Raw genomic sequence first — 26,486 nt, 5'->3', positions numbered from 1 at the left:
TAACAGGGACCTTTCTAGAATGCAGCCCAGGAGCTGCAGAGGGGGAATCTTTTAGGTTTTGGGCGAAATTTCTGCTGACAGGTTCCCTTTAAGGCTTTTACGCCAGAATTCTGGTGCGGAAACTTTGATGAATGGGGCAGTTTGTTTTATTCCGCTCTGCCGGCACTATTGCAAGATATGGCCAGTTTAATATGCTAAACAAGTAAGGCTATGTGCGCACGTTGCGTACAAGCCCTGCAGAAATTTCTGCAGCGATCTGAAGAGCACATGTGCGCTTTAGATCGCTGCAGAAATGTCCGTAGTGAGCGCCGATTCCATGCGCTCTGCCTGCAGCTCCTGCCATAGACCGTGCAGGAGCTGCCGGCAAAGCGCAGGAAAGAAGTGACATGTCACTTCTTTTTGCGCAGCGCTTCGGCAGTAGCCGAAGCGCTGCGCTCTTAAACGCCACGTGCGCACGGCCCCTGCACAGTCTCCATAGACTGTGCAGGGGACGCAGGACGCATGCAGTTACGCTGCGCTACAAAGCGCAGCGTAACTGCATGTTTTTACGCGACGTGCGCACATAGCCTTAAAGGGCCTGTAAGGAAACTGAGGCAAAATATTTTCAATATGATGTGCAAGTCTGGGCAAGCATACATGTCCCCGATCATTCCAATCTAGTGTCTGCAGAACGTTACACCAGGTTCACATCTGTATTATTGAATGGTCTCCAGCTAAAGGATCAGAAGTGGGCACAAAGACACCCAGACAGACTAATGGGGTTTATTAGGCGTCTGCTATCTTACCGGACCAGTGGCACGGCATGCTATGGCTGTGTGTGCACTGCGCACCGTGCATTTTTATGGAGCAGTGGTCACAAAACTGCAAGTTCTGATGCCAGCAATGTCAATGAGAATCCTGAAGTGCTGTGTACATGTTGCGTTTTTTTCTTGTAGGTTAAGGCTATGTGCGCACAGTGCGTTTTTGCGCGTTTTTCGGGTGCGTTTTTGGCCTCAAAACTGCATGACTTTGCTTCCCCAGCAAAGTCTATGAGTTTTCATTTTTGCTGTTCGTACAGTTTTTTTAAGCTGTGTTTTTGAGCTTAAAAAAAAAAAATGGACATGTCAATTCTTTCCTGCGTTTTCCCCCCATGCAATGCATTGGAAAACCGCAGAAAAACGCAGAGATCAAAAACGCAGCAAAACGCAACCAAAAACGCACCAAATCGCGGTAAAAACGCATGCGTTTTGTCGCGTTTTTTGACGCGGGTGCGTTTGTAGCGGCCAAAAACGCACAAAAACGCAGCGTCAAAAAAACGCAGAGTGTGAACTTAGCCTTAGGCCCTTTGCGCACTTACCGGATTTTGCCGCGGATTGTCTGCAGAAAATGTTTATAACATCTCTGCAGTGAATCACCAGCAAAACCTATGGGGAAAAAAATTCCTGTGCGCACTATGCGGATTTTGACAGCTGCATGTTTTGCTGCGGGAATCCCGCAGCAAAAACAATTGCATGTCAATTCTTTTCCGCACATCGCTGCTGGATTTCACTCCATTGACTGCAATGTAATCGTGAAATCCCGCAGGGAATAACGCAGGCAGCAAATTCTGTGCGCTTCACTGCGTTTTCCTGCGTTATTCCCTGCGGTATTTCACGGTTTACCTCCAGTAATGTACATCGCTGCCTGCGGTTTTGCAGGGAAGTGATGTCATTACAGGAAGAGGAAGCCGTGCAGAGAGTAAACACACACACATCACACACACACAGACATCACAGACATAGAACACACAGACACAGACACATAGACCACACATAGAAAGAAAACGGAAATATAGAAAACAAAGCACGTGTGCTCCGCTGTATATTTACCGTCCAGCCGAGGTAAGCACACAGCGGCGGCTCGGTATTCTCAGGCTGGGGAGGGCGAGGGGCAGGGTTAATGTCCCCCGCCTCCTTCCCGCAGCCGAGAATATCAGCCGCAGCTGCCCCGGGACTGTCGCATGCATTATGCGGCAGTACCAGAGTGTCCCCAGCTCTTCCTGCTGCCGTGTAGCAGTGGCAGTCAGGGTAATACAAGGAGTTAATGGTGGCGGATCACCGCCATTAACTCCAGGCTTGATCATGGCAGCGTCTATGTGACAGCTGACATGATCAACCCGTAAGTAAAGTGAAAAAACACACAGAAAAATCCTTTATTTTAAATAAAACACACAAGCCTCGTTCACCCTTTTATCAACCCCTCGCGAAACAAAGCACCGACGTAATCCACAGCTCCGGCGTCGTGCGATGCTTGTATCCAGCCGCGACTGACACAGACACTGCTGAATGCAGGCTTGCAGCGAGACAGCAGAGGTAACCACAGGGCATTTCCCACGGCCGGTAATGTGAACTCACTACCGACCATGAGAAATGCAGTGTGCTCACAGGGACTATCTATCCCTCTGTCTATTCTTCTATCTATTCTTCTATCTATTCCTCTATCTCAGAATGAAATGACTTTTTTTTTCAATGTGCTTTATTGCATTGAATGCAATAAAGCACATACCAACCCACACGCGGCAATACCGCAAACAATACCACGGTAAAACCGCAGCAAACCGCATGCGGTTTTCGGGTGCGGTTTGCCGCTTTTTTTTACCGCGGGTGCGGTAATCTTTGAATACCTGCGGAATTTTCTTGAGAAAATTCCATTTTCCAGTGCGCACGGGGCCTTAGTGCAGAAAATAATCTGCAGCATGTCAATTCTTTTGCCGTTTTTCACCATGGAAAGCAAAAAAAATAAAGAAATGTAAGGCTATGTTCCCACGTTGTGTTCTGTCCCTGCAGAAATTACTGCAGCGATTTAAACAGCACACATGCGCTTCAAATCGCTGCAGAAACTCTGCGTACTGAAAAGCCGATTTCATGCGCTCTGGATGCAGCCTCTCCCATACACAGAGCGGGGGCTGCATCCAAAGCGCATGAAAGAAGTGACATGTCACTTAGAACGCAGCGTGGGCATGGATTAGGCACAATCTTCATAAATTGTGCTGGGGACGCAGGACGCATGCAGTTACGCTGCGGTGCAGAACGCAGTGTAACTGCATGCAATATGCTACTTGGGCACATAGCCTAAAAGATGCAGAAAAAACCTGAGCTTTTTTTCTGCGTTTTTACTGCCAATAGATACAGAAATGGTGCAGAAATGTCTGCATCCAAATACTCAACGTGTGCACATAGCCTTCGCCAGTAATTCACTAATCAATGAGATCCTTTGGGCACAGTTTGTCATTCTACTATTGCATGAATTACACTTGTATTGCTAGAAGTGAACCTTGTGTGAAATCTAATCATGTCGTCCCCCTTCTGAAAGCCATACTACAATGCTAGGTGTGACAAAGTCTCAGTAAAGAAGGCATTCAGAACCAAATATCTCATGACACATCTGTTATCGCATGTTACGTCTGCAGCAGTGTCCAACAATTCAGTCATTTATTAAACCAAAAGTCACAAATGTATGCAAGAACTGCACTAGTAGTCACCATGAATTGATGATTTTGCAATGAGATTTCGGCAGCGCAGCTATTACTGGTGATATAGGTTTGGACTGTGTCAAAATATGAAAGTTTCCAATTGCAGGGATTGGCTACAGCGATCAAGGGCATGTGGCTGCTACAGGATTGGAAGAGGATTTAAAGGGGTTGTCCATTATTAGAGAGCACCTTCCCAATTGGTCCAGTGCATATCATAAGTCCACATGATATTTTGCCCTGAAGCCGCGTTGCTCCTGTTCCATCAGCGCTGTGCCTCTCAGCTGTTATGTGACATAGTTATGTCCTATGACCACTGGCCAATGACTGCTACATGCTTTCAGAATTTGCACTCCGACAAGTGTGAAGCATCACATGTTTTTATTTTATTGTGGGCACAGGAACAAATTAAAAAGGGTAGTCCTGTGAGGATACAATCCATATTGTATTCTTATAGAACCATCTTGTCATACAAATGAATGCTGTCATGGGGCTAAGCCAACACTGACGGATGGGGAAGTTTCACATTTCTACACACACCCCTGCGGGTCTTATTGGTGCATAGTTCACAGCAGTTATTTGTTTGAGGTACTATATAAACTGCTCACATGATGTAATAAAGCAGAAACATTTTGAATACCGCAAAGCGTGTGTGCTGCAATAATTTCCCGAGCACTCGTAAAACAAATCTTAATTTGAAGCTCAAGAGGCGCAGGAGTGTATTTCGCTTACAGTCCAGTAGTGTACAACCCCTTTAATGAGTAAATAACCTTTATTTGTTCATTTTATTGCATTCCCTCACCAAGTTTTGTAAAATCTTGGAAAACCTATTTAAAACCTCCAGCAAACATGTATAGAGGAGCACATACCACGCGGAGTATAAATGGCATGAGTTACCGTATTTGGTTGCTCTGCCCTGGCACACATGGGCAGTTAATATTTACCTAGTGTTAACCGAGCCATGGAACAACTCAGCACATACACATATACATAGTGCCGTGTTCTTCCTTTACAAACACTGTACACTCATGCAAGATCTATGCACGCAAACAAAAGCGGTTACTCATAAAAAGCAAAGATCTCCACGTTGTGTAATCGCACACACTACAGGTAGACATTTTGGTGTAAGAAATGCTCAGTGACAACTAATAAGCTTTCCGGTTGGATTCTACATATTGCTAAAGACTAGATTAAGCAAACAACCTACAGGGCATACATGAGGAAAAACAGGTGAGTGTGCTCCTGTATGTAGCTATAGGCATGGCCGTCCGATGCAATTCCCTGCGGTCTCAGCTATCACTGACCGAGCCCAATCACACAGACGGCTCCAGGCTCACATACCTCATAAGAGAAGCTATGCAGGGTATTTGTACCTTGCCCATCAGAGGAAACATTAACCTGAAAGCACACAGCTCACATTTTCACAGTATCTGCAAAAGAAAGTGCGCTCAGCCAGGGCTAAGGACTGATCAGCTAAACCACACGCATGAAAGGAGAACCGAAGAAGAATCAGTTATAATTTAGGATTCAATGGAAACTGTCCTCCCAAGAAATAGCTACAGTGGTCTGCTTTGTGCAGAAACCACCATTGCCTTTATCGGATGTACTAAAGTGTTATTGTATAATATTTATGGGGGCTAATATGTAAAATAATGGGAAAAATGCATAACTGCTTCAGAAATACTCAGGCCAGGGGTGCACAGCTTGCCTCCCGGGAGCCACATGCATCAGCTATGCCATTCTACGTGCCACAAGCTCACAGCAATACTGGCCTGAGCGTGGCACACAGTCATATCTATGTCTCTCATAGCATTTGGAAGAATTAGGTCCTTTGACCCCTCTGTGACTAAACAGATTTATATGAATTTTCCAGGTGGCCATATGTGCTTGTGTTTGGTCTGGCAATGTGCAGTGGATAGAAAAACAAAAAACCACCAGTGTGCTGACAGAAAGGAGTGCATTGAATGCACAGATTTTTAAATAAGTTTTTCATGCACTTTTACTTGCATTTTTTCCCCCTTCATTTGAATGGATGAAACCCACTCCAAAAACACCAAAGAAATGACACGCTGCAGCTTTAGGCCAGAGTCTCACTTGCGAGTGCCTTGCGTGTAACTCGCGCGAGTCTCTCATTGAATCACCCGGCACGGACTCGCACTCTCCTGACAGGAGCGGGTCGGTTGCATGTATGTCTATGCAGCTGAGATGCTCCTGTCCTGAGAGTGTGAGTCCATGCCGGGTGATTCAATGAGAGACTCGCGCGAGTTACACGCAAGGCACTCGCAAGTGAGACTCTGGCCTTAGAGGAAGAAAAGCCGACATATATGCATGCAGTGAATGAACACCCATATGTGGAAACACCCACTCTGTAACCAATCCTTTATGAGGGTCATTGTGTTACCAGAAGTGTGAACACTTTCCTACTGGAGATCGAGTTCAGAATTAGCCAATCACAGTAAACTAGCAGAATTTTCCTGACATTCTCTAAGGCCGCATTCACATAGTGAAATAATGGTCCCGCTGTCCCTGTACAGTCCACGTGTCCATCAGTGGTTTTCACAGATCGACAAATAAAATTACAAAGCTTCTATACGTTGCAATGATAAATATGGACAGCACACAGATTATACACTGATGCCACCCAGGGAATGTATGTGTTTTTCATCAACCCATAGACTTGAACTGGACCTTTTCATTTGGACGGTTGGTAAAAATGAAGAAAAAAAACAACCACAAACATGTCTCTGTTATTTGCACGGACATACAGCCTGTGAAAACAAAAAAAAACAGGCATGTAAGAAGCACCACACATTATTATGTGTTGTATGTGTGAAAAACATGGATACAACATGTACAAGCAACATGAACGTTTGAATAAGGCCTTAGATACATTTTACATCAAACGTCATAGCCCATAAACAGCTGACAACACAGCAATGGGATCTCATTGTTGAAAGTAATGATTTCAAGAAAAGAGTACAAAAAAAAAATTGACAAGGCATTAGCTATACCATGGAACACTGAAGAACTGGCCTAAATTTGGCACAGAAGTACCATTACCTAGACCTGGATGTCACTCAAAAAAAAATAATGATGGGAGACCAAAAAAAATAAAAAAATAAAAATATTGGTCTGGTAGGCTGACCAAAAGGCCTACAGCAAGATTAAAGGAACTGCAGTAATTTGTGACAAGCACTGGTTGTGTAGCGCATGCGACTATCCCGTATTCTTCATGTATTTAGCCTGTGGTATAGGATGGCAAGACAGAAGCCTTTTCTTACAAACAAAAGCAAAAAACACACCCCAACAGCCTGGCTATGTTTTTGCCAATACCTACTTCTAGTCTGACAAAAGCATGTGGAAAAACGTGTTATGGTCTGATGAGACCAAGGTTAACCTTTATGGACTTAATTCAAAAAGGTATGTTTCGTGTCAAGCCAACACTGTATATTACTAGAAGAGCACCATACCCACAGTGAAGGATGGTGGAGGCAACAAGTATTTTGACCATATTATTTGTATGCATATTTTGCAACTATTAACTTGAACACTTATTGGTGTCAAGCATATCAGGTGATGTGTAATGAGTGTGGACTCAGGATAGCAGGACCCTTTATTAGCTTCTCTTCCCCAGACAAAATAGTCCTGAAAATAAGCAAACAGGAGATTTAACTCTGAAAACTAAAAAACGTATACAAGTTTCAAGGTAGAGTCACACTGGCGTATGACTCGCACGAGTGCAATGTGAGAAGATCTGATATTGCACACTCGGCCCCATGTAAGACAATGCTGCAGTTCAGATCTGCGAGCTTTTCCTCAGCCCTAATCAGACTGAGGAGAGGGAAAACAAAAAATAATAGATTGTCTGCAAGTCTTGGTCACTCACACTCATACAAGTCTATGGGTGCGAGCGAAGCATCGGACTGCACTCAGATGTCATCCAAGTGCAGTGTGATGTACGCACAAACTGTCAATGGAGGAGATTGAGAGATTAATCCCTCCCTCTCCTCCGCAGCCGTGATCTGATTGCAAGATTGGATCACAGTATAATGACAATTGGCTCACACTCGCAGCAGATCATGAGCTGAGGGACATTAGAATATTGCATCTGATGCTCTTACATTGCATGCCATATGCTAATGTGACTCCAGCCATACAGAGACATGACGCACTCTTAAATTTATAAGATATTGGGCCGTGATCACAGAACCATCAAACGTTTTGTTGCAAATAGTCAACAGGTCACATGACTGGAGTCAGAGGTCCTTAAACAATCTGATCCTTAGAATACAACTGCTGGGGTGCCAAAGAGTGGGGCCCTGAGAACCTGTGCAGTTTGACTTTCCCTAATGCCGGCCCTGTAACTAGGGCTTATTTTTGGAGTAGGGCTTGTACACTCCAAAATTCCGGTAAAATTGTGCTAGCGCTTATTTTCAGGGTAGGTCTTATTCTGGTTTGAATCCCAACGTTCAAGGGTCTAAAAGGGAAATGCCTTTTATCAACCATGTAGAAAAGTTGTACAAGTTAAGAATTGGACGCTCATTAGTTATGAGTGAGCACCTGCTCAGTACTCCAAAAGAGCAGACGGACACTTGGATGGGTGTAACGCATATACCGAGCATAAAGGAAGGCAATTGAGAACTCAAGTAGTTTTTTGGAAAGTCTTCCAGAAAAATGCGAGTTCCCCCTTGACTTCCATTATGCTTGGTGCACGAGTGGAGCCCGTCGGGCCGCTTGTACAGAGCACAGTAGTGCTCGCTCATCACTAATGTTCATATGAAAGCTCAGCTTAGCTGAACATACAACCTCAGCTTCTGCTTGGCTCTAGACACCCCACATATATGACCAGAGGCTACATGAGCAGTAAACAGTTCAAGAGCAGGAAAGGTTTGATACAAGTGAGACGCCCATCATCTGCTTTCTCAGGATTGTATCCAAAATACCCGATGTTTTAAGGGTATGTGCGCACCGGAAAATGGAATTTTCTCAAAAAAATTCCGCAGCCATTGAAAGATTACCGCACCCGCGGTAAAAAACCGCGGCAAACCGCACCCGAAAACCGCATGCGGTTTGCCGCGGTTTTACCGCGGTATTGCCGCGTGCGGGTTGGTACATGTGCTTTATTGCATTCAATGCAATAAAGCACATTGAAAAAAAGAAAGAAAAAAAAATCATTTCCTTCTGAGATAGATAGTAGATAGATAGATAAATAAAGACAGATAGAAGAATAGATAGAGGGATAGATAGAGGACAGATTGCAGCATTTCTCACGGTCGGTAGTTAGTTCACATTACCGGCCGTGGGAAATGCCCTGTGGTTACCTCTGCTGTCTCGCTGCGAGCCTGCATTCAGCGCTGTGACAGTATCAGTCGCGGCTGGATGTAAGAAGCGCAGGACCTGTGGATTACGCCAGAGCTGTGGATTACGCCGGAGCTTTGTTTCGGGAGGGGTTAATAAAAGGGTGAACGAGGCTTATTTGTGTTTTATTTAAAATAAAGGATTTTTCGGGGTGTGTTTTTTTCACTTTACTTACGGGTTGATCATGTCAGTTGTCTCATAGACGCTGCCATGATCAAGCCTGGACTTAGTGGTGGCGATCCGCCGCCATTAACTACTTGTATTACCCTGACTGCCACTGCATCACGGCAGCAGGAAGAGCTGGGGACACTCCGGTACTGTCACATAATGGATACGACAGTCCCGGGGCAGCTGCGGCTGATATTCTCGGCTGCGGGAGGTGGGAGGGAGGCGGGGGGACATTAACCCTGCCCCTCTCCCTTCCCAGCCTGAGAATACCGGGCCGCCGCTGTGTGCTTACCTCGGCTAGACGGTAAATATACAGCGGAGCCCACGTGTTTTGTTTTCTATATTTCCGTTTGCTTTCTATGTGTGTTCTATATGTCTATGTCTGTGTTCTATGTCTGTGTGTGAGTGTGATGTGAGTGTTTACTCTCTGCTCCGCTTCCTCTTCCTGTCATAATGACATCACTTCCCTGCAAACTGCAGGCAGCGATGTACATTACAGCAGGCAAACCGCGAAATACCGCAGGGAATAACGCAGGAAACGCAATGAACCGCACAGAATTTGCTGCCTGCGTTATTCCCTGCGGGATTTCACGATTACATTGCAGTCAATGGAGTGAAATCCCGCAGCGACGTCCGGAAAAGAATTGACATGCAATTGTTTTTGCTGTGGGAATCCCGCAGCAAAACATGCAGCTGTCAAATTCCGCATAGTGCGCACAGGAATTTTTTTTCCCATAGGTTTTGCTGGTGATTCACTGCAGAGATGTTACGAACATTTTCTGCAGCGAAACATGCAGCAAATCCACAGAAAATCCGCGGCAAAATCCGGTAAGTGCGCACAGGGCCTTAAGGTGTTCAGCTAGATTCATAGATTTGTCACTGGACCGATTTTAGGCTATGTGCACACTTTGCGTCAAGGTAGTTGCAGTTCAAAAAGCATCCTCTAGCAGAAAGGACAATGTTTTTGGCTTTAAAAATGCATGTAAAACGCATAGAAAGTAGCCTATGCGCACCATGCGGTTTTCATGAGTTTTTAGTGCTTTTCCGGTGCTTTTAGAAACGCTGTAGTTTTGTATTAAATTGAATGGATGGGAAAAGCAGCCAAAATGGCAAAAACAATTGACATGTTGCTTCTTTAAATGCAGAGTTTTTGCCCAAAAATATGCAAATTTCACGCAGCGTTTAGAACAGCATGGTGCGCACAAGAAATCCCTATTTCTCAGACTTTGCTGGAAAATCAAAACGCATGCATTTTGGCATTAAAAAGGTGCAGTTGAAAACGCTGCTGAAAAGCATGTAAAAACGCATCGTGGGCTATGTGCACACGTTGCTTTTTTTCAGTGCAGAAAAAACGCACCCTCTGGCAGAGAGGACAATTGTTAACAATGCGTTTTGGAAAAAAAACGCATCAAAAACGCATGCGTTTTTCATGCGTTCTCTTCAGGTGCGTATTTGACCACATGATCCAGTGACACGGAGTCTAGTACACAGCGCCAGCCTTTCCTGCAGAGATGTGAGTTGTCCACGGGAGAACGCAGCTGGCCATGCCCACGATTTGGGTTCAGGCTGCTGTGGACTTTAGCTCTATTCTACCTGCAGAGAACACTCTCGTCTCCACAGCATAAATTGACATGCTGAGACTCGGGAAGCCGCGCCATAGGTCAGTTTATGCTGCGGAGAAAAGAAGCACAGTGGGCACAGGATTTCTAAAAATCCTTCCACTGTGCTTCTACTGTACAACGCAGCGTTATGGACGCAGGGAAAACACTCTGCGCCCAAAACACTGCAAAAATGCGTCAATGGATGTCAAACATATATATAACGTCCCACCACCCTGCATATGCTAAGCTGGCGCCCTTTAGGGCCTTTCATGTGGCACTAAAGGGTGCGTAGCCTTGTATTTAGCCCAAAAAAAAAAAAATTAAAATAAATGACGTGAGGCCCCCCTTATTTTTGATAGCCAGCGAGGGTAAAGCAGACAGCTGTAACCTGCAAACCACAGCTGACAGCTTCATCTTGTCTGGTGATCAATTTGGCGGGCTCCCCAAGCTGTTTTTTTTATTTATAAATTAATAATTAAAAAAAAAAACAAAAACGTGGGGTCCCCCCAAATTAGATCACCAGCCAAGGTGAAGCTGACATCTGGGGTCTGGTATTCTCAGGGTGGGAAGAGCCATGGTTATTGGACTCTTCCCAGCCTAAAAATAGCAGGCCGCAGCCGCCCCAGAAGTGGTGCATCCATTAGATGCGCCAATCCTGGCGCTTCGCCCCAACTCATCCCGTTGCCCTGGTGCGATGGCAAACGGGGTAATAAATGGGGTTGATACTAGATGTGTAATGTCACCTGGCATCAAGCCCAGCAATTAGTGATGTCACGCGTCTATCAGATACCCGACATAACTAATTGACAGTAATAGCAAAAAAAATTGACAACAAAAAAAATGTTTATTTGAAAAAACACTCCCCAAAATATTCCCTCTTTTACCGATTTATTGAAAAGAGAGAAAAAAAAAAAAATCGGGTCCCTGTAATCCATTTTTGACGTCCCACGACTCTGGACCTTCTAGAATATGGGGGGCACGCTCAGGGAACGTGTCCCCCATTTTCTAGGAGTGCAGACCTTCCATTTGAGAGTGGGTGCAAAGAATCTGCACCCACTCTCCCCGGGTCACAGCTGCAAAGTGCCGAGCAGCAGCCAGCGTCATTGAATGCAGGAAGCCGACCTGACAGCTGCTCTCTGCACATGTGACCGGCGCGCACTGTGAAGGAGGGGGCTGCAGGGGGATCAGCGCTGTGACAGGTACGGGGGTTACCGGGGGACACCGGGGGGAATAGGGGGTGACCTGGCAGGGCCTGGGGAGCAGTTTTCTGTTGCATGTGTTATGGCACATGCGACAGAAACAGAGGAATAGGGCGGCCGGTGCGCTGCTGTGCGCACGGCCGTCTTGGATTTTCGGGAGGGGGTTGGGGGGGGTCGGGGCGGGCACTTTAGCGACACCGGCTTTCCTGAACTTTGCCAGGAAGTGAGGTCAACAGGAAATCTCTTGACCTTACTTCCAGGTAAAAATGCCTGCGTTCTGTATGCTGATAAAGCATGCAGACCGCAACAAAAATGCAGTGAACTGCGGTGTAGCTGCGTTCTGACTCACATCATTGATTTCAATGGGTGGAGAACGCAGCTACAACGCACAAAAGAAGTGACATGCTGCTTTTTTTATCCGCAACGATTTTTGGCATCCCAAACGCTGCGTTTAGAAACGCAGCGTGTGTATTGATTTTTCAGCTTTCTCATAGACTTTGCTGGGGAAGCAGGACGCATGCAATTTGGCACTGAAACGCTGCGGTTCTAAACGCAGCGTTTCCGCGGAAAAAAACGCAACGTGTGCATATAGCCTTACAGATATATTGAAACTGTCCTCTCAAGGCCAGAAAGAGGCTCTCAATGATGTATTGAAGAGTGCCCTCCAGCTCGCTCCATGAAACACTGCTGCAAGGTCACAAATCGCCGGAGCCTAAGGCTATGTGCGCACTAGAAAAGTGATTTTTCTTAAGAACATTTCTTGAGAAACGTCTGGGAGTTGAAGATTACCGCACCTGCGGTAAAAAACCGCACCAAATCCGCGGGAAAAACGCATGCGTTTTTGCCGCAGATTGGTCCCTGCGGTTTTTTTATGCTGAACAGAAATAAATAATATAGATAATCGATAGATAGACAGATAATGGATAGAGGGAAAGATGGATAGATGAATAGATAGATAGATGAGAAAGACCTATATAACGTCCCACCCCCCTGCATATTCTAAGCTGGCACCCTTTAGTGACTTTCATGTGGCACTAAAGGGTGCCTAGCCTTGTATTTAGCCAAAAAATAATTAAAAAAAAAAAAAAAAAAAATAATGACGTGGCCTTCCCCCTATTTTTGTAGCCAGCTAGGGTAAAGCAGACGGCTGCAGCCTGCAAAGCATAGCTGGCAGCTTCACCTTGGCTGGTAATCCAAAACAGAGGGCACCCCACGCTGTTATTTTACATTAAATAAGTAATTTAAAACAAAAAACGTGGGGTCCCCCCCATATTGGATCACCAGCCAAAGTAAAGCGGGCAGCTGGGGTCTGATATTCTCAGACTAGGGAGGTCCACTGTTATTGGACACTCCCCAGCCTAAAAATAGCAGGCTGCAGCCGCCCCAGAAGTGGCGCATCCATTAGACGTGCCAATCCTGGCGCTTCGCCCCAACTCATCCCGTTGGCCTGGTGCAGTGGCAAACGAGGTAATATATGGGGTTGATGCCAGATGTGTAATGTCACCTGGCATCAAGCCCTGGGGTTAGTGATGTCACGCGTCTATCAGATACCTGACATCACAAACCAGTCAGTATAAAATATAAAATAGACAACAAAAAAAGTTTTATTTGAAAAAAAAACACTCCCCACATTCCCTCTTTCACCAATTTATTGATAAGATCAATTCCACGTCCGGCGTAATCCAATAAGGGGGGGGCGTCCCACGGCAATCCATACCATAGTCACTGTCCCAGTCCAAGAAGAACAGAATGTTCCCCATTGGCTGGGAGAGCAATGCAGTGACCTGAGCTAACATCAATAGCCCAGGTCACTGCAGGGGATGCCGAGCGCTGCTGTCAGGAGGTTAGATGAGATCATTACCTGCTGTGATCCTCTCCTGTACTGCTGACGTCAGCGCTGTCACTGACTTCTATGCCCACCTCGTTGTCAGCAGTATCGCGAGAGCCCGTGACGTCACCGCTATTGACAGTCTCGGGCCGCTCGCGAGACGGGCATAGACGGCAGTGACAGCGGTGACGTCAGGAGGCAGGAGATTGTCACAGCAGGTAATGATCTCATCTCACCTCCTGACAGCAGCGCTCGGCATCCCCGCGGCTGCACGCACTGCTGTGTGTCAGTGTCTGCCTGCGCTGCAGGGTGACTAGCTGACACTGCGGGCAGACACTGACACTGCAGGGCTGGCAGCGGCGGGGCTGCAGCGGGACACAGACTGCACGGGCACCCGCCGGAAGCGCTTCTGTGCGGCGTCCAGGGAGTGTGACGTGTGCGTTTACTCTGCTCCGCTTCCTCTTCTGTCATAATGACATCACTTTCTGCAAAACCGCAGGCAGCGATGAGCATTACCGCAGGTAAATCGCGGCTATACCAGGGGTATACCGCACATCATTTGCTACCTGCGGTATACCCCTGGAATTTCGCGATTACATTACAGTGAATGGAGTGAAATACCGGGGGTATACCGTACCTGCGGAAAAGAAGTGACATGCACATTTTCTCGAGAAATTTTCTCAAGAAAATCTTCACAAAGAATTTTCTTGAGAAAAAAACGCAGCGTGCGCACAGCTATTTTTTTTCCCATAGGTTTTGCTGGGAAATGTCTGCAGAAAGATTTCAAAGATTTCTCAAGAAATTTCCGCAGCAAAAATGCGGGTAAATCCGCGGGTAAAACGGCCTAGTGCGCACATAGCCTAACAGAGCAACGGCGATAGTGGATGAAGTCACCGGAAGGCGAGTATCAGACAGGGTAGAGGGCACTTCCATTTAAAGAACCACTCCAGCTGTGCAATAAAAACAAAAAAAATCTCTAGGGTGGGGTTTAACATTGGACATGCACTATGTACTATTGCATGTCAAGATGCAATTGCAAATTTTCAGTGGTCTTTAGGAGTATCATGACAAAAGGAACTGCATACTGGCTTGTCCATTGTTAAAGGGAATCTGTCTTCAGGTTTTTGCCACCTAATCTGAGAGCAGCATAATGTAGAGGCAGAGATACTGATACCAGTGATATACCACTAAAGGCCCCGTCACACACAACAAGATCGCTTAAGAGATCGCAAACGAGACGCAGCAGCGATTTCGTTATGTGTGACACCTACCAGCGATCAGGCCCCTACTGTGAGATCGCTAGTCGTTGCTGAATGGATGGGACCATTTTCTTCAAAGGCGATGTCCTGCTGGGGAGGACGCATCGCTGTGTTTGACGCTTACCAACGACCTCCTAACACGGTCCCAACGCCCGCCTAGATCGTTAAACAGGTCGCTGATCGTTACTGCGTCATTGGTAAGGTCTGACCGTGTGACATCTCACCAGCGACCTCCCGGCGATCCTTATCAGGCCACAGTTTTCGGGATCACTGGTAAGTCGTCAAATGTGACGGGGTGGGGGGGGGGGGGCGCTTTACTGGGCTGTTCAGTGTAGTTGTGATAATCTCCTGCTGATTTAATCAGGGATTTTATCATTAGAGGACTACATGTCCTGCTGCCAGGTAGTCCTCCATATTCATAAGCTCTGTATAACTGCTAGATCTGCAGCAGAGAAAAATACTGATTTTATCAAAATGACAGCAAACAGCTCAGCAAGTGACACATCGCTGGAATTAGGGTCTCTCTCTACATTATGCTGTTCCCAGATGGGGGAGCAGAAACCTGGTGACAGATTCTCTTTACACCCTTCACCACTAGTCTGTTTTCTCCTCTTCTTCCAAGAGCCATCATTTTTTTTTAATTTTTCTGTCAGTATAGACTTATGACGGCTTGTTTTTTTGCAGGACGAGTTGTACTTTTGTACGACAATTCATTCTGCCCAATATTGTACAGTAAAATGGGAAAAACATCCAAGTGCAGTGAAATTCCAAAAAAAAAAGTGCAATTGCATGATTGTTTTTTGTTTTTTTATTACCATGTTTACTATATGGTAAAGCTGACCTGGGAATAAGATTCCCCAAGTACAAGATTGTAGAGAACAAACATGAATAGTTCTACTTTTATCCAAGTGTTGAAAAAAATGTTGAGAAGTTCATTAAAAATAAAAAAAAAAAATTGCCCTTTTGTTGCCATTTTCTGAGACCAGCAGCGCTCTCATTTTTCAGGATCTGGGGCTGTGCGAGGGCTTATTTTTTTGTGTCTTGAGCTGGAGTTTTTAATTATAAAATTGTTGCGTAAATGTGATGTTTTGATCGCCTGTTATCGCATTTTACTGCAATCTTGCGTCCACCAAAAAAAAAACCAAAAAAAAAAAACCCCCCGTAATTCTGGTGGTTTGATTTTTTTCTCGCTACTCAGTGTACCCATGGAATTAATTGAGTATATATTTTGAAAGATCGGGCATTTCTCTCCTGCAAGTTACAGCGCTCTGTCGGCATTCACAGGAAACAGTTCACGGCAGCAATAGGGATCATAATCTGACCCCACAATGCCATGCCAACCCATTGGCTCCCCATGATCGTATCACGGGGCCAACAATGGTGACGGGGAATAGTGTGATCCCTGCTGGAGTACTTTAGATCGTGCTGTCAAAGTTTGACAGCACAAACTAAGGGGTCAACAGGCACGGGTGGCTCTCTGATGAACCTGCACCTGTTATCCGCCCGTTTGCTAGTCAGAGCAGCAGACATGTGTAGGGAATAATTTAGGCTCTCTGCATGAGCCGGCATTAAAGCGTCATACACGATCAATGACGAATAGCAACGTCATTGTTCGTGAAGGGGTTAAAGTGAACCAATCACCAGGATTTAACAATATAACCTAAAGCAACTATCATGCTCAGTCTATACATACCCTTAGTTGTCAGCTCGGATGTATAGGTTTTGAAACACAAGCAAGTAAAGTTTGTAAAATCAGCAGCTTGATGGGTGACAGTGGTTGATCTCTTGGGTGGGTATTCATAGTTATATCCTCCCTCTGTCATTTATGCTAATTCTATTATACAATTGATTTACTTTGTGACTAGAAGGACTTGTGCTGAGGTCATACTCAAATGACCAGAAGGGGTGGGGTCTCAGCCAACAGAAAAATGTTGCTTCCTGGAATTAGCTATGCTGGCTGAGGCCAGACTCCTGGTCACATGGGTATGACATCAGCACAGGTCCTACTAGTCACAAAGTAAATCGATTGTATAATAGAATTAGCATAAATAACAGGGGTAGGGGATAACTTTGAATACCCACCCAACATATCAGCTGCTGTCATTTAAAAAGCAGGTATGAAGCATTGATTTCTGACAATTTTAATGACTCGTTACATCAGGGGTGGGGGAACGTCCGGCCCGCGGCCGCATACGGCCCGTCAAGACCTTTAATACGGCCCCCGGGCCGATTCCCGGAGGAGGAAAAAACCAGGCCCCCACCAGAGTCTTGCTGGCCACTAGCCCTTTAAATCCCTCACATACACTGTTAGCGCATACCACTGAGCTCTCTCCCTGGCCAGTGCCAGAGTGCTCCGGACTTACTTTGTGGGCAGGTTTAGCGCTCAGCGCTTCTGGCCCACAGCGGCTTCACCGCTGTAATTTGGAAGCGGTGAAGCTGCTGTGGGCCAGAAGCGCTGAGCGCTAAACCTACCTGTGCCCGTCTGCCGGCTTTTCAGCGCTGTATACCCAGTCTCCGGCACTGTATGCCCTGCGCCCGCTCTCGGGCGCTGTGTGCCCGCTCCGAGTGCTGTTATTTCTGTGATTCGCAAGTGCTATCCGTACCCCAGAGACTCCCCCCAGTGATGCCTGTGCCACCCATAGTGATGCAAACTGACCCCCATAGTGATGCAAACTGACCCCCATAGTGATGTCTGTGCCCTGCTACTGATGCCTATGGCTGCCCAGTCCCGTCTGTGCCACCCCTAATGATGCCTGTGCCCTGCACCCACTCTCCGGTGCTGTGTGCAGTTCTGAGTGCTGTGTGTCACCCCCAGTGTTGTGTTCCCTCCAATGCTCACTAGTGATGTCTATGCTCTGAAAGTGCTGTCCATGCCCTCTAGTCTCCTCCCTGTGATGCCCATGCCCCTCCTATCGATGCCCGTGCCACATAGCCAAGTTTATGTCTCACAGTGATGTCTGTGCTCCAGCCCCTCCAGTCATGCAGCTGCCCCCAGCATTTCTTGTGATATATAAATCACATTGAAGATGTAAGGAGCCTATACCTCACTGGAGGGCCTAGGAGCCTATACCTCACCGGAGGGCCTGGGAGCCTATATCTCACCGGAGGGCCTGGGAGCCTATACCTCACCGGAGGGCCTGGGAGCCTATACCTCACCGGAGGGCCTGGGAGCCTATACCTCACCGGAGGGCCTGGGAGCCTATACCTCACCGGAGGGCCTGGGAGCCTATACCTCACCGGAGGGCCTGGGAGCCTATACCTCACCGGAGGGCCTGGGAGCCTATACCTCACCGGAGGGCCTGGGAGCCTATACCTCACCGGAGGGCCTGGGAGCCTATACCTCACCGGAGGGCCTGGGAGCCTATACCTCACCGGAGGGCCTGGGGGCCTATACCTCACCGGAGGGCCTGGGGGCCTATACAATATACATGTGTGATGTATGTGCCCCCAAGTTTCTCACAGCGTTTCCTATGTGATGTATATGCCCCCAGCCCCTCCAGTGATGTGTGTCTCCTGTGATTTATATACAGCAGTCCCTGCGCCTTTTATGTGATGTATATGGTTTACCAATCTTATTATCACAAAGAGTGCTCCAGAGAGAGACAAACCTGGAAAAGCAGCTGTGAGAAGCAACATGATTAGTATCACCGAACATCACAGCCGAACCAAAGAGAAGCAGCTGCAGCTACCACTGTACGGGTGAGTTAATGGTTTGACCAAATATAGCAGGATCATTTTCACATTGATAATTTTGTGCGGCCTCTGAAGGTTGATTGGAAATTTCCAATTGGCCCTTGGTAGAAAAAAGGTTCCCCACCCCTGCGTTACATACAACATCAAGGGGTCAAGCAAACACAATGGTCTTCAAAATTAAGGCATTATATAGCAAGAATTTCTCCTGCCTGAGTAATAAGAATAACAGTGTTACCCAGTGGTAAACAAAAGCCTTATAGATATATTTTTTCTTTTTTTAGAGGCGTTGTTAACTTGCAAAAAAATTACTTTTAAATGTGTTCATAACAGGATTGTAACAAACGTGCTAAAATACTTCACTTTCCAAAGTCCCAATATTCAGCCTTAGTTCAGGATCAGCATCCCCACATGCAGTCCTGTGCTTGATAGGAGAAGGCATATTTCTGCGTCAGCACATCTCTACTGCTGTGAGCGAAGATGGCTAGTGTGTGGCTCATGTCCATAGCTAAGCTTGCCCCCTCTATGTATCAGCTGTGAGAATGCGGCTGACTTGGTTTGTCAAGCACAATCCAGAAGAGGCGCTGACGATTGGGATACCTCTGAAATAAAGTATATTAGTAAATTGTTCATAATCCTGTGGATGCACACACCTAAAAGTTTGGGACGATTTTTTTTTTTGCAATTGGGAAAACTCTTTAAATGGATAAAGTAAATAAATTAAATTATATCGCATGCATGACTACAGTATCTGGAGAAACACCGCTATTTTAATTTATTTCCAATTCACAATTTCATTTTTGTCATTTTGGATACAAAGTAGCAAGTATTGTTTATACTGAGAGCAATATAGTTACGGTCATACATTATGTGCTAACAGCAATTCAATGACCGATGATTAGAGAACGTATACAATATTTACACACGGACATCATTGTTGCTACCTTTCTGATGGAATAAAACCACCAATCATCACTGAAGTAACTTGAAACTGACAAAATTCATTTTCAATCTACATTTAGCGAAATGCTGAAAAGCAGACAAGGCTTTTGAATTGTAATTCAGTAGAAAATTAATAAAAACAAACTAATGAAAGTGCTCTGGGGAAAAATAATGGTACCCAGAGAGGAAAATAAGAATGAAAATTATTTGACCATAGGGACATGTTGTGCTAATGCTAATTTCAGGACACACCTTAGTTTCACATTGTCTACAAACTTGTTATCGGTCAGTCTGCCTATTAAAGGGAATCTGTCAGCAGGTTTTTGCCATCTCATCTGAGTACAGCATGATGTAGGCAAATAGGCTCTGATTCTAACAATGTATCACTGAGATTACAGCCGTTCTGGCACAAAGCTTTTAGATTTTGAATGTAGCAGAGCCCATACAGCTTGCCCCCACTCACACCAGGCGTTCAGTGCACATTTCCACAGACAGAAGCTGGACCTGAACCCAGGGCTAATGATAAAGCTACAGAAACTTAAAAGGGAACCAATCACTAGGATTTTCGTAAATAACCAAAAGCCAGTGCTATAATATAATATGTATTCATTTACATAGCGCTATTAATTCCACAGAGCTTTACATACATTGAGTCCCAATGGGGACAGTGTTGCCAATCTAATTTCCATATCAGTCTGTTTTTGAAGTGTGTAAGGAAACTGGAGAATCCGAACGAAACCCACGCAAGCACGGGGAGAACATACAAACTCCTTGCAGATGTTGTCCTTGGTGGGATTTGAACCTAGGACCCCAGCGCTGCAAGGCTGCAGTGCTAACCACTGAGCCACAATGCTATACTGGCACTATCTGGCAGATTCTCTACATACCTTTAGTGGTCAGTTCGGATGTCTAGATTTTGAAACCCAAGAAAGTAAAGTTTATAAAATCATCAGCTTCTTGAGTGACAGCAGCTGAGGATCAGATCATATCTGGCAGGTATTCATAGTTATCCCCTCCCCCTGCTAGAATTAGCATAAGTATTATACCATCAATTTACTTTTTCACTTGCAGGACCTGTGGTGAGATCATACCCATGTGACCTGCTGTTATCAGCTTTGTTGGCTGAAGCTCTGCCCCATCTGGTCACATGGGTATGACCTCACACAGGTCCTGCAAATAAAAGTAAATTGATGGTATAATGCTTATGCTAATTCTATCAGGGGGGGGGGGGAGATAACTGAATACCCCCCCAGATATGATCTGATCCTCAGCTGCTGTCACTCAAGAAGCTGCTCATTTTATAAACTTTACTTTCTTGGGTTTCAAAATCTAAACATCCGAGGTGACCAGTAATGGTATGTAGAGAATCAGCCTGATAAAGCCAGTGTTATACTGGCACTAGGTTATAATCAGGCTGATTCTCTACATAGCTTTAGTGGTCACCTCGGATGTTTACTTTCTTGGGTTTCAAAATCTAAAGTTTATAGGATTGGCAGCTTCTTGAGTGACAGCAGCTGAGGATCAGATAATATCTGGGGGGTATTCAGTTATCCCCTCCTCCTGTTAGAATAAGTAAATGCCACGGAAGATGACTGAGGAGCAATCCACTGTTGACATCAAAATCAAAGAGATTAGAATTTGCCAAAATGCATAATGGCAAGAACAAAGCTTCTGGGAAAACGATTAGACAAATCTGGAGCTTTTTGGAAAGTCACATCAGCTATATGTTAGTAGACGCAAAGACTAAGAATACCAAGAAAAGAACTCTGGGCCTGTTTTATCAAAGCTTTCACACCAGAACTAGTGTAAAAGCTTTGAAAAGTCACAAAATTTAAGTACAACTTGGACCAGTGCCTACATTTTGCAACCTTTGGTATTTTCATACTAATTAACCTCAACCACCACATTAGAAAGGTGTAAGGAGAGATGCCACCTGTAATGCTCCCCAGGATCCCTCCTTATGGCGGGGTGTAAGGAGGGTCTCCACCTGTAATGCTCCCCAGGTTCCCTCCTTATGGCGCGGTGTAAGGAGGGTCTCCACCTGTAATGCTCCCCAGGATCCCTCCTTATGGCGCGGTGTAAGGAGGGTCTCCACCTGTAATGCTCCCCAGGTTCCCTCCTTATGGCGCGGTGTAAGGAGAGTCTCCACCTGTAATGCTCCCCAGGTTCCCTCCTTATGGCGCGGTGTAAGGAGAGTCTCCACCTGTAATGCTCCCCAGGTTCCCTCCTTATGGCGCGGTGTAAGGAGGGTCTCCACCTGTAATGCTCCCCAGGATCCCTCCTTATGGCGGGGTGTAAGGAGGGTCTCCACCTGTAATGCTCCCCAGGATTCCTCCTTATGGCAGGGTGTAAGGAGGGATTCCACCTGTAATGCTCCCCAGGATCCCTCCTTATGGCGGGGTGTAAGGAGGGTCTCCACCTGTAATGCTCCCCAGGTTCCCTCCTTATGGCGCGGTGTAAGGAGAGTCTCCACCTGTAATGCTCCCCAGGTTCCCTCCTTATGGCGCGGTGTAAGGAGGGTCTCCACCTGTAATGCTCCCCAGGATCCCTCCTTATGGCGGGGTGTAAGGAGGGTCTCCACCTGTAATGCTCCCCCCAGGTTCCCTCCTTATGGCAGGGTGTAAGGAGAGTCTCCACCTGTAATGCTCCCCAGGTTCCCTCCTTATGGCGCGGTGTAAGGAGAGTCTCCACCTGTAATGCTCCCCAGGTTCCCTCCTTATGGCACGGTGTAAGGAGGGTCTCCACCTGTAATGCTCCCCAGGATCCCTCCTTATGGCGCGGTGTAAGGAGGGTCTCCACCTGTAATGCTCCCCAGGATCCCTCCTTATGGCGGGGTGTAAGGAGGGTCTCCACCTGTAATGCTCCCCAGGATCCCTCCTTATGGCGCGGTGTAAGGAGGGTCTCCACCTGTAATGCTCCCCAGGTTCCCTCCTTATGGTACGGTGTAAGGAGGGTCTCCACCTGTAATGCTCCCCAGGTTCCCTCCTTATGGTGCGGTGTAAGGAGGGTCTCCACCTGTAATGCTCCCCAGGTTCCCTCCTTATGGCGCGGTGTAAGGAGGGTCTCCACCTGTAATGCTCCCCAGGATCCCTCCTTATGGCGCGGTGTAAGGAGGGTCTCCACCTGTAATGCTCCCCAGGATCCCTCCTTATGGCGCGGTGTAAGGAGGGTCTCCACCTGTAATGCTCCCCAGGTTCCCTCCTTATGGCGGGGTGTAAGGAGGGTCTCCACCTGTAATGCTCCCCAGGATCCCTCCTTATGGCGCGGTGTAAGGAGGGTCTCCACCTGTAATGCTCCCCAGGTTCCCTCCTTATGGCGGGGTGTAATGAGGGTCTCCACCTGTAATGCTCCCCAGGATCCCTCCTTATGGCGCGGTGTAAGGAGGGTCTCCACCTGTAATGCTCCCCAGGATCCCTCCTTATGGCGCGGTGTAAGGAGGGTCTCCACCTGTAATGCTCCCCAGGTTCCCTCCTTATGGTACGGTGTAAGGAGGGTCTCCACCTGTAATGCTCCCCAGGTTCCCTCCTTATGGTACGGTGTAAGGAGGGTCTCCACCTGTAATGCTCCCCAGGTTCCCTCCTTATGGCGCGGTGTAAGGAGGGTCTCCACCTGTAATGCTCCCCAGGATCCCTCCTTATGGCGCGGTGTAAGGAGGGTCTCCACCTGTAATGCTCCCCAGGTTCCCTCCTTATGGCGGGGTGTAAGGAGGGTCTCCACCTGTAATGCTCCCCAGGATCCCTCCTTATGGCGCGGTGTAAGGAGGGTCTCCACCTGTAATGCTCCCCAGGTTCCCTCCTTATGGCGGGGTGTAAGGAGGGTCTCCACCTGTAATGCTCCCCAGGATCCCTCCTTATGGCGCGGTGTAAGGAGAGTCTCCACCTGTAATGCTCCCCAGGTTCCCTCCTTATGGCGCGGTGTAAGGAGAGTCTCCACCTGTAATGCTCCCCAGGTTCCCTCCTTATGGCGGGGTGTAAGGAGGGTCTCCACCTGTAATGCTCCCCAGGATCCCTCCTTATGGCGGGGTGTAAGGAGAGATGCCACCTGTAATGCTCCCCAGGATCCCTCCTTATGGCGGGGTGTAAGGAGAGATGCCACCTGTAATGCTCCCCAGGATCCCTCCTTATGGCGCGGTGTAAGGAGGGACTCCACCTGTAATGCTCCCCAGGATCCCTCCTTATGGCGGGGTGTAAGGAGGGACTCCACCTGTAATGCTCCCCAGGATCCCTCCTTATGGCGGGGTGTAAGGAGAGTCTCCACCTGTAATGCTCCCCAGGATCCCTCCTTATGGCACGGTGTAAGGAGGGTCTCCACCTGTAATGCTCCCCAGGATCCCTTCCTTATGGCGGGGTGTAAGGAGGGTCTCCACCTGTAATGCTCCCCAGGTTCCCTCCTTATGGTACGGTGTAAGGAGGGTCTCCACCTGTAATGCTCCCCAGGATCCCTCCTTATGGTACGGTGTAAGGAGGGACTCCACCTATAATGCTCCCCAGGATTCCTCCTTATGGCAGGGTGTAAGGAGGGATTCCACCTGTAATGCTCCCCAGGATTCCTCCTTATGGCGGGGTGTAAGGAGAGTCTCCACCTGTAATGCTCCCCAGGATCCCTCCTTATGGCACGGTGTAAGGAGGGTCTCCACCTGTAATGCTCCCCAGGATCCCTCCTTATGGCGCGGTGTAAGGAGGGTCTCCACATGTAATGCTCCCCAGGTTCCCTCTTTATGGTACGGTGTAAGGAGCGTCTCCACTTGTAATGCTCCCCAGGATCATTTCCTTATGGCGGGGTGTAAGGAGGGTCTCCACCTGTAATGCTCCCCAGGTTCCCTCCTTATGGTACGGTGTAAGGAGGGACTCCACCTGTAATGCTCCCCAGGATCCCTCTTTATGGCGCAGTGTAAGGAGGGACTCCACCTGTAATGCTCCCCAGGATCCCTCCTTATGGCGCGGTGTAAGGAGGGTCTCCACCTGTAATGCTCCCCAGGTTCCCTCTTTATGGCGCAGTGTAAGGAGGATCTCCACCTGTAATGCTCCCCAGGATCCCTCCTTATGGCGCGGTGTAAGGAGGGACTCCACCTGTAATGCTCCCCAGGATCCCTCCTTATGGCGCGGTGTAAGGAGAGTCTCCACCTGTAATGCTCCCCAGGATCCCTCCTTATGGCGCGGTGTAAGGAGAGTCTCCACCTGTAATGCTCCCCAGGTTCCCTCTTTATGGCGCAGTGTAAGGAGGGACTCCACCTGTAATGCTCCCCAGGATCCCTCCTTATGGCGCGGTGTAAGGAGGGTCTCCACCTGTAATGCTCCCCAGGATCCCTCCTTATGGCGCGGTGTAAGGAGGGTCTCCACCTGTAATGCTCCCCAGGATCCCTCCTTATGGCGCGGTGTAAGGAGAGTCTCCACCTGTAATGCTCCCCAGGATCCCTCCTTATGGCGCGGTGTAAGGAGAGTCTCCACCTGTAATGCTCCCCAGGTTCCCTCCTTATGGCGCGGTGTAAGGAGGGTCTCCACCTGTAATGCTCCCCAGGATCCCTCCTTATGGCGCGGTGTAAGGAGAGTCTCCACCTGTAATGCTCCCCAGGATCCCTCCTTATGGCGTGGTGTAAGGAGGGTCTCCACCTGTAATGCTCCCCAGGTTCCCTCTTTATGGCGTGGTGTAAGGAGGGACTCCACCTGTAATGCTCCCCAGGATCCCTCTTTATGGCGTGGTGTAAGGAGGGACTCCACCTGTAATGCTCCCCAGGATCCCTCCTTATGGCGTGGTGTAAGGAGGGTCTCCACCTGTAATGCTCCCCAGGTTCCCTCTTTATGGCGCAGTGTAAGGAGGATCTCCACCTGTAATGCTCCCCAGGATCCCTCCTTATGGCGTGGTGTAAGGAGGATCTCCACCTGTAATGCTCCCCAGGATCCCTCCTTATGGCGTGGTGTAAGGAGGGACTCCACCTGTAATGCTCCCCAGGATCCCTCCTTATGGCGCGGTGTAAGGAGGGACTCCACCTGTAATGCTCCCCAGGATCCCTCCTTATGGCGCGGTGTAAGGAGGGACTCCACCTGTAATGCTCCCCAGGATCCCTCCTTATGGCGCGGTGTAAGGAGGGACTCCACCTGTAATGCTCCCCAGGATCCCTCCTTATGGCGCGGTGTAAGGAGGGACTCCACCTGTAATGCTCCCCAGGATCCCTCCTTATGGCGCAGTGTAAGGAGGATCTCCACCTGTAATGCTCCCCAGGTTCCCTCTTTATGGCGCGGTGTAAGGAGGAACTCCACATGGCATCCCCCCCAGGTCCCTTATTTCACTGCGCTTTTGATATACGGCCTTTTATTAGATGCCAATCTGCACAGAGGAAAAAACGTCCCTCAGGTCACACATAGCTGTAAAGCTGCCAATATAAAAGAAAGGCACAGTACACGCCCTCGATACACCACGTACAAATGATGGCAAGTTCCTGTCAAAGTTCCAGCCACCAGCAGTAAGGTAACCAGGCTACCTAGTGAGGGAATATGGGCCAGTGACTAGTTACCATGCGGACTCACCGGTGCACACGTCCAGGGCCGGCTCCTTGCTCTCCGGCGCTCCCGCTGTATCCCTCTCGCCGCTTTCTCTGTGTCCTGGGGCTCTCTCAGTCTCTGCCTCTGACATCACCGGAAGTCCTACCTGTCCTGAGCAGCAACAACCGGAAGCTCTGGATGAAGTCCGCGCAGGGTCTCACGGGAGTTGTAGTGTTTGTATCACGAGATCACTGTGTATGTGTAGAAGCGATGTGATCGGCTGGAAGCGGCTGCACGTGGTTTTCATGGGACGTAACATTCCTATGGACCTGTGATCGGACAGTCTGTGTTATTAGTCATCAGATAAGACAATGTGTTTTATTAACGCGAAAGAGCCGCATGGACACACACAAGTCCCCTGATGCATAGGAATAGCCGGTTTTACACACACAGTGGGGCCCCAACTGCTAATATT

General features: G+C 47.7%; 1 protein-coding gene across 2 annotated transcripts in view; it reads right to left on the bottom strand.

Moving 5' to 3' along the window:
• PHACTR4 (phosphatase and actin regulator 4) overlaps positions 1 to 26,167 on the bottom strand; it is a 133,291-nt gene extending 107,124 nt beyond the window's left edge. For both annotated transcript variants that reach the window (XM_075335926.1, XM_075335927.1), the window contains exon 1: positions 26,057 to 26,167. In XM_075335926.1, the coding sequence (XP_075192041.1) occupies positions 26,057 to 26,162 (106 nt within the window). In that variant the 5' untranslated portion in view covers positions 26,163 to 26,167. The remainder of the gene's footprint in view (positions 1 to 26,056) is intronic.
• Positions 26,168 to 26,486: the final 319 nt, after the last annotated feature.

Source organism: Anomaloglossus baeobatrachus, chromosome 2 (assembly GCF_048569485.1).
Source record: "Anomaloglossus baeobatrachus isolate aAnoBae1 chromosome 2, aAnoBae1.hap1, whole genome shotgun sequence".
In the NCBI taxonomy this organism is placed as follows: domain Eukaryota; kingdom Metazoa; phylum Chordata; class Amphibia; order Anura; family Aromobatidae; genus Anomaloglossus; species Anomaloglossus baeobatrachus.
The sequence above is the reverse complement of the archived record's forward strand: the minus strand, read 5'-3'. Positions and strand labels throughout refer to the sequence as shown.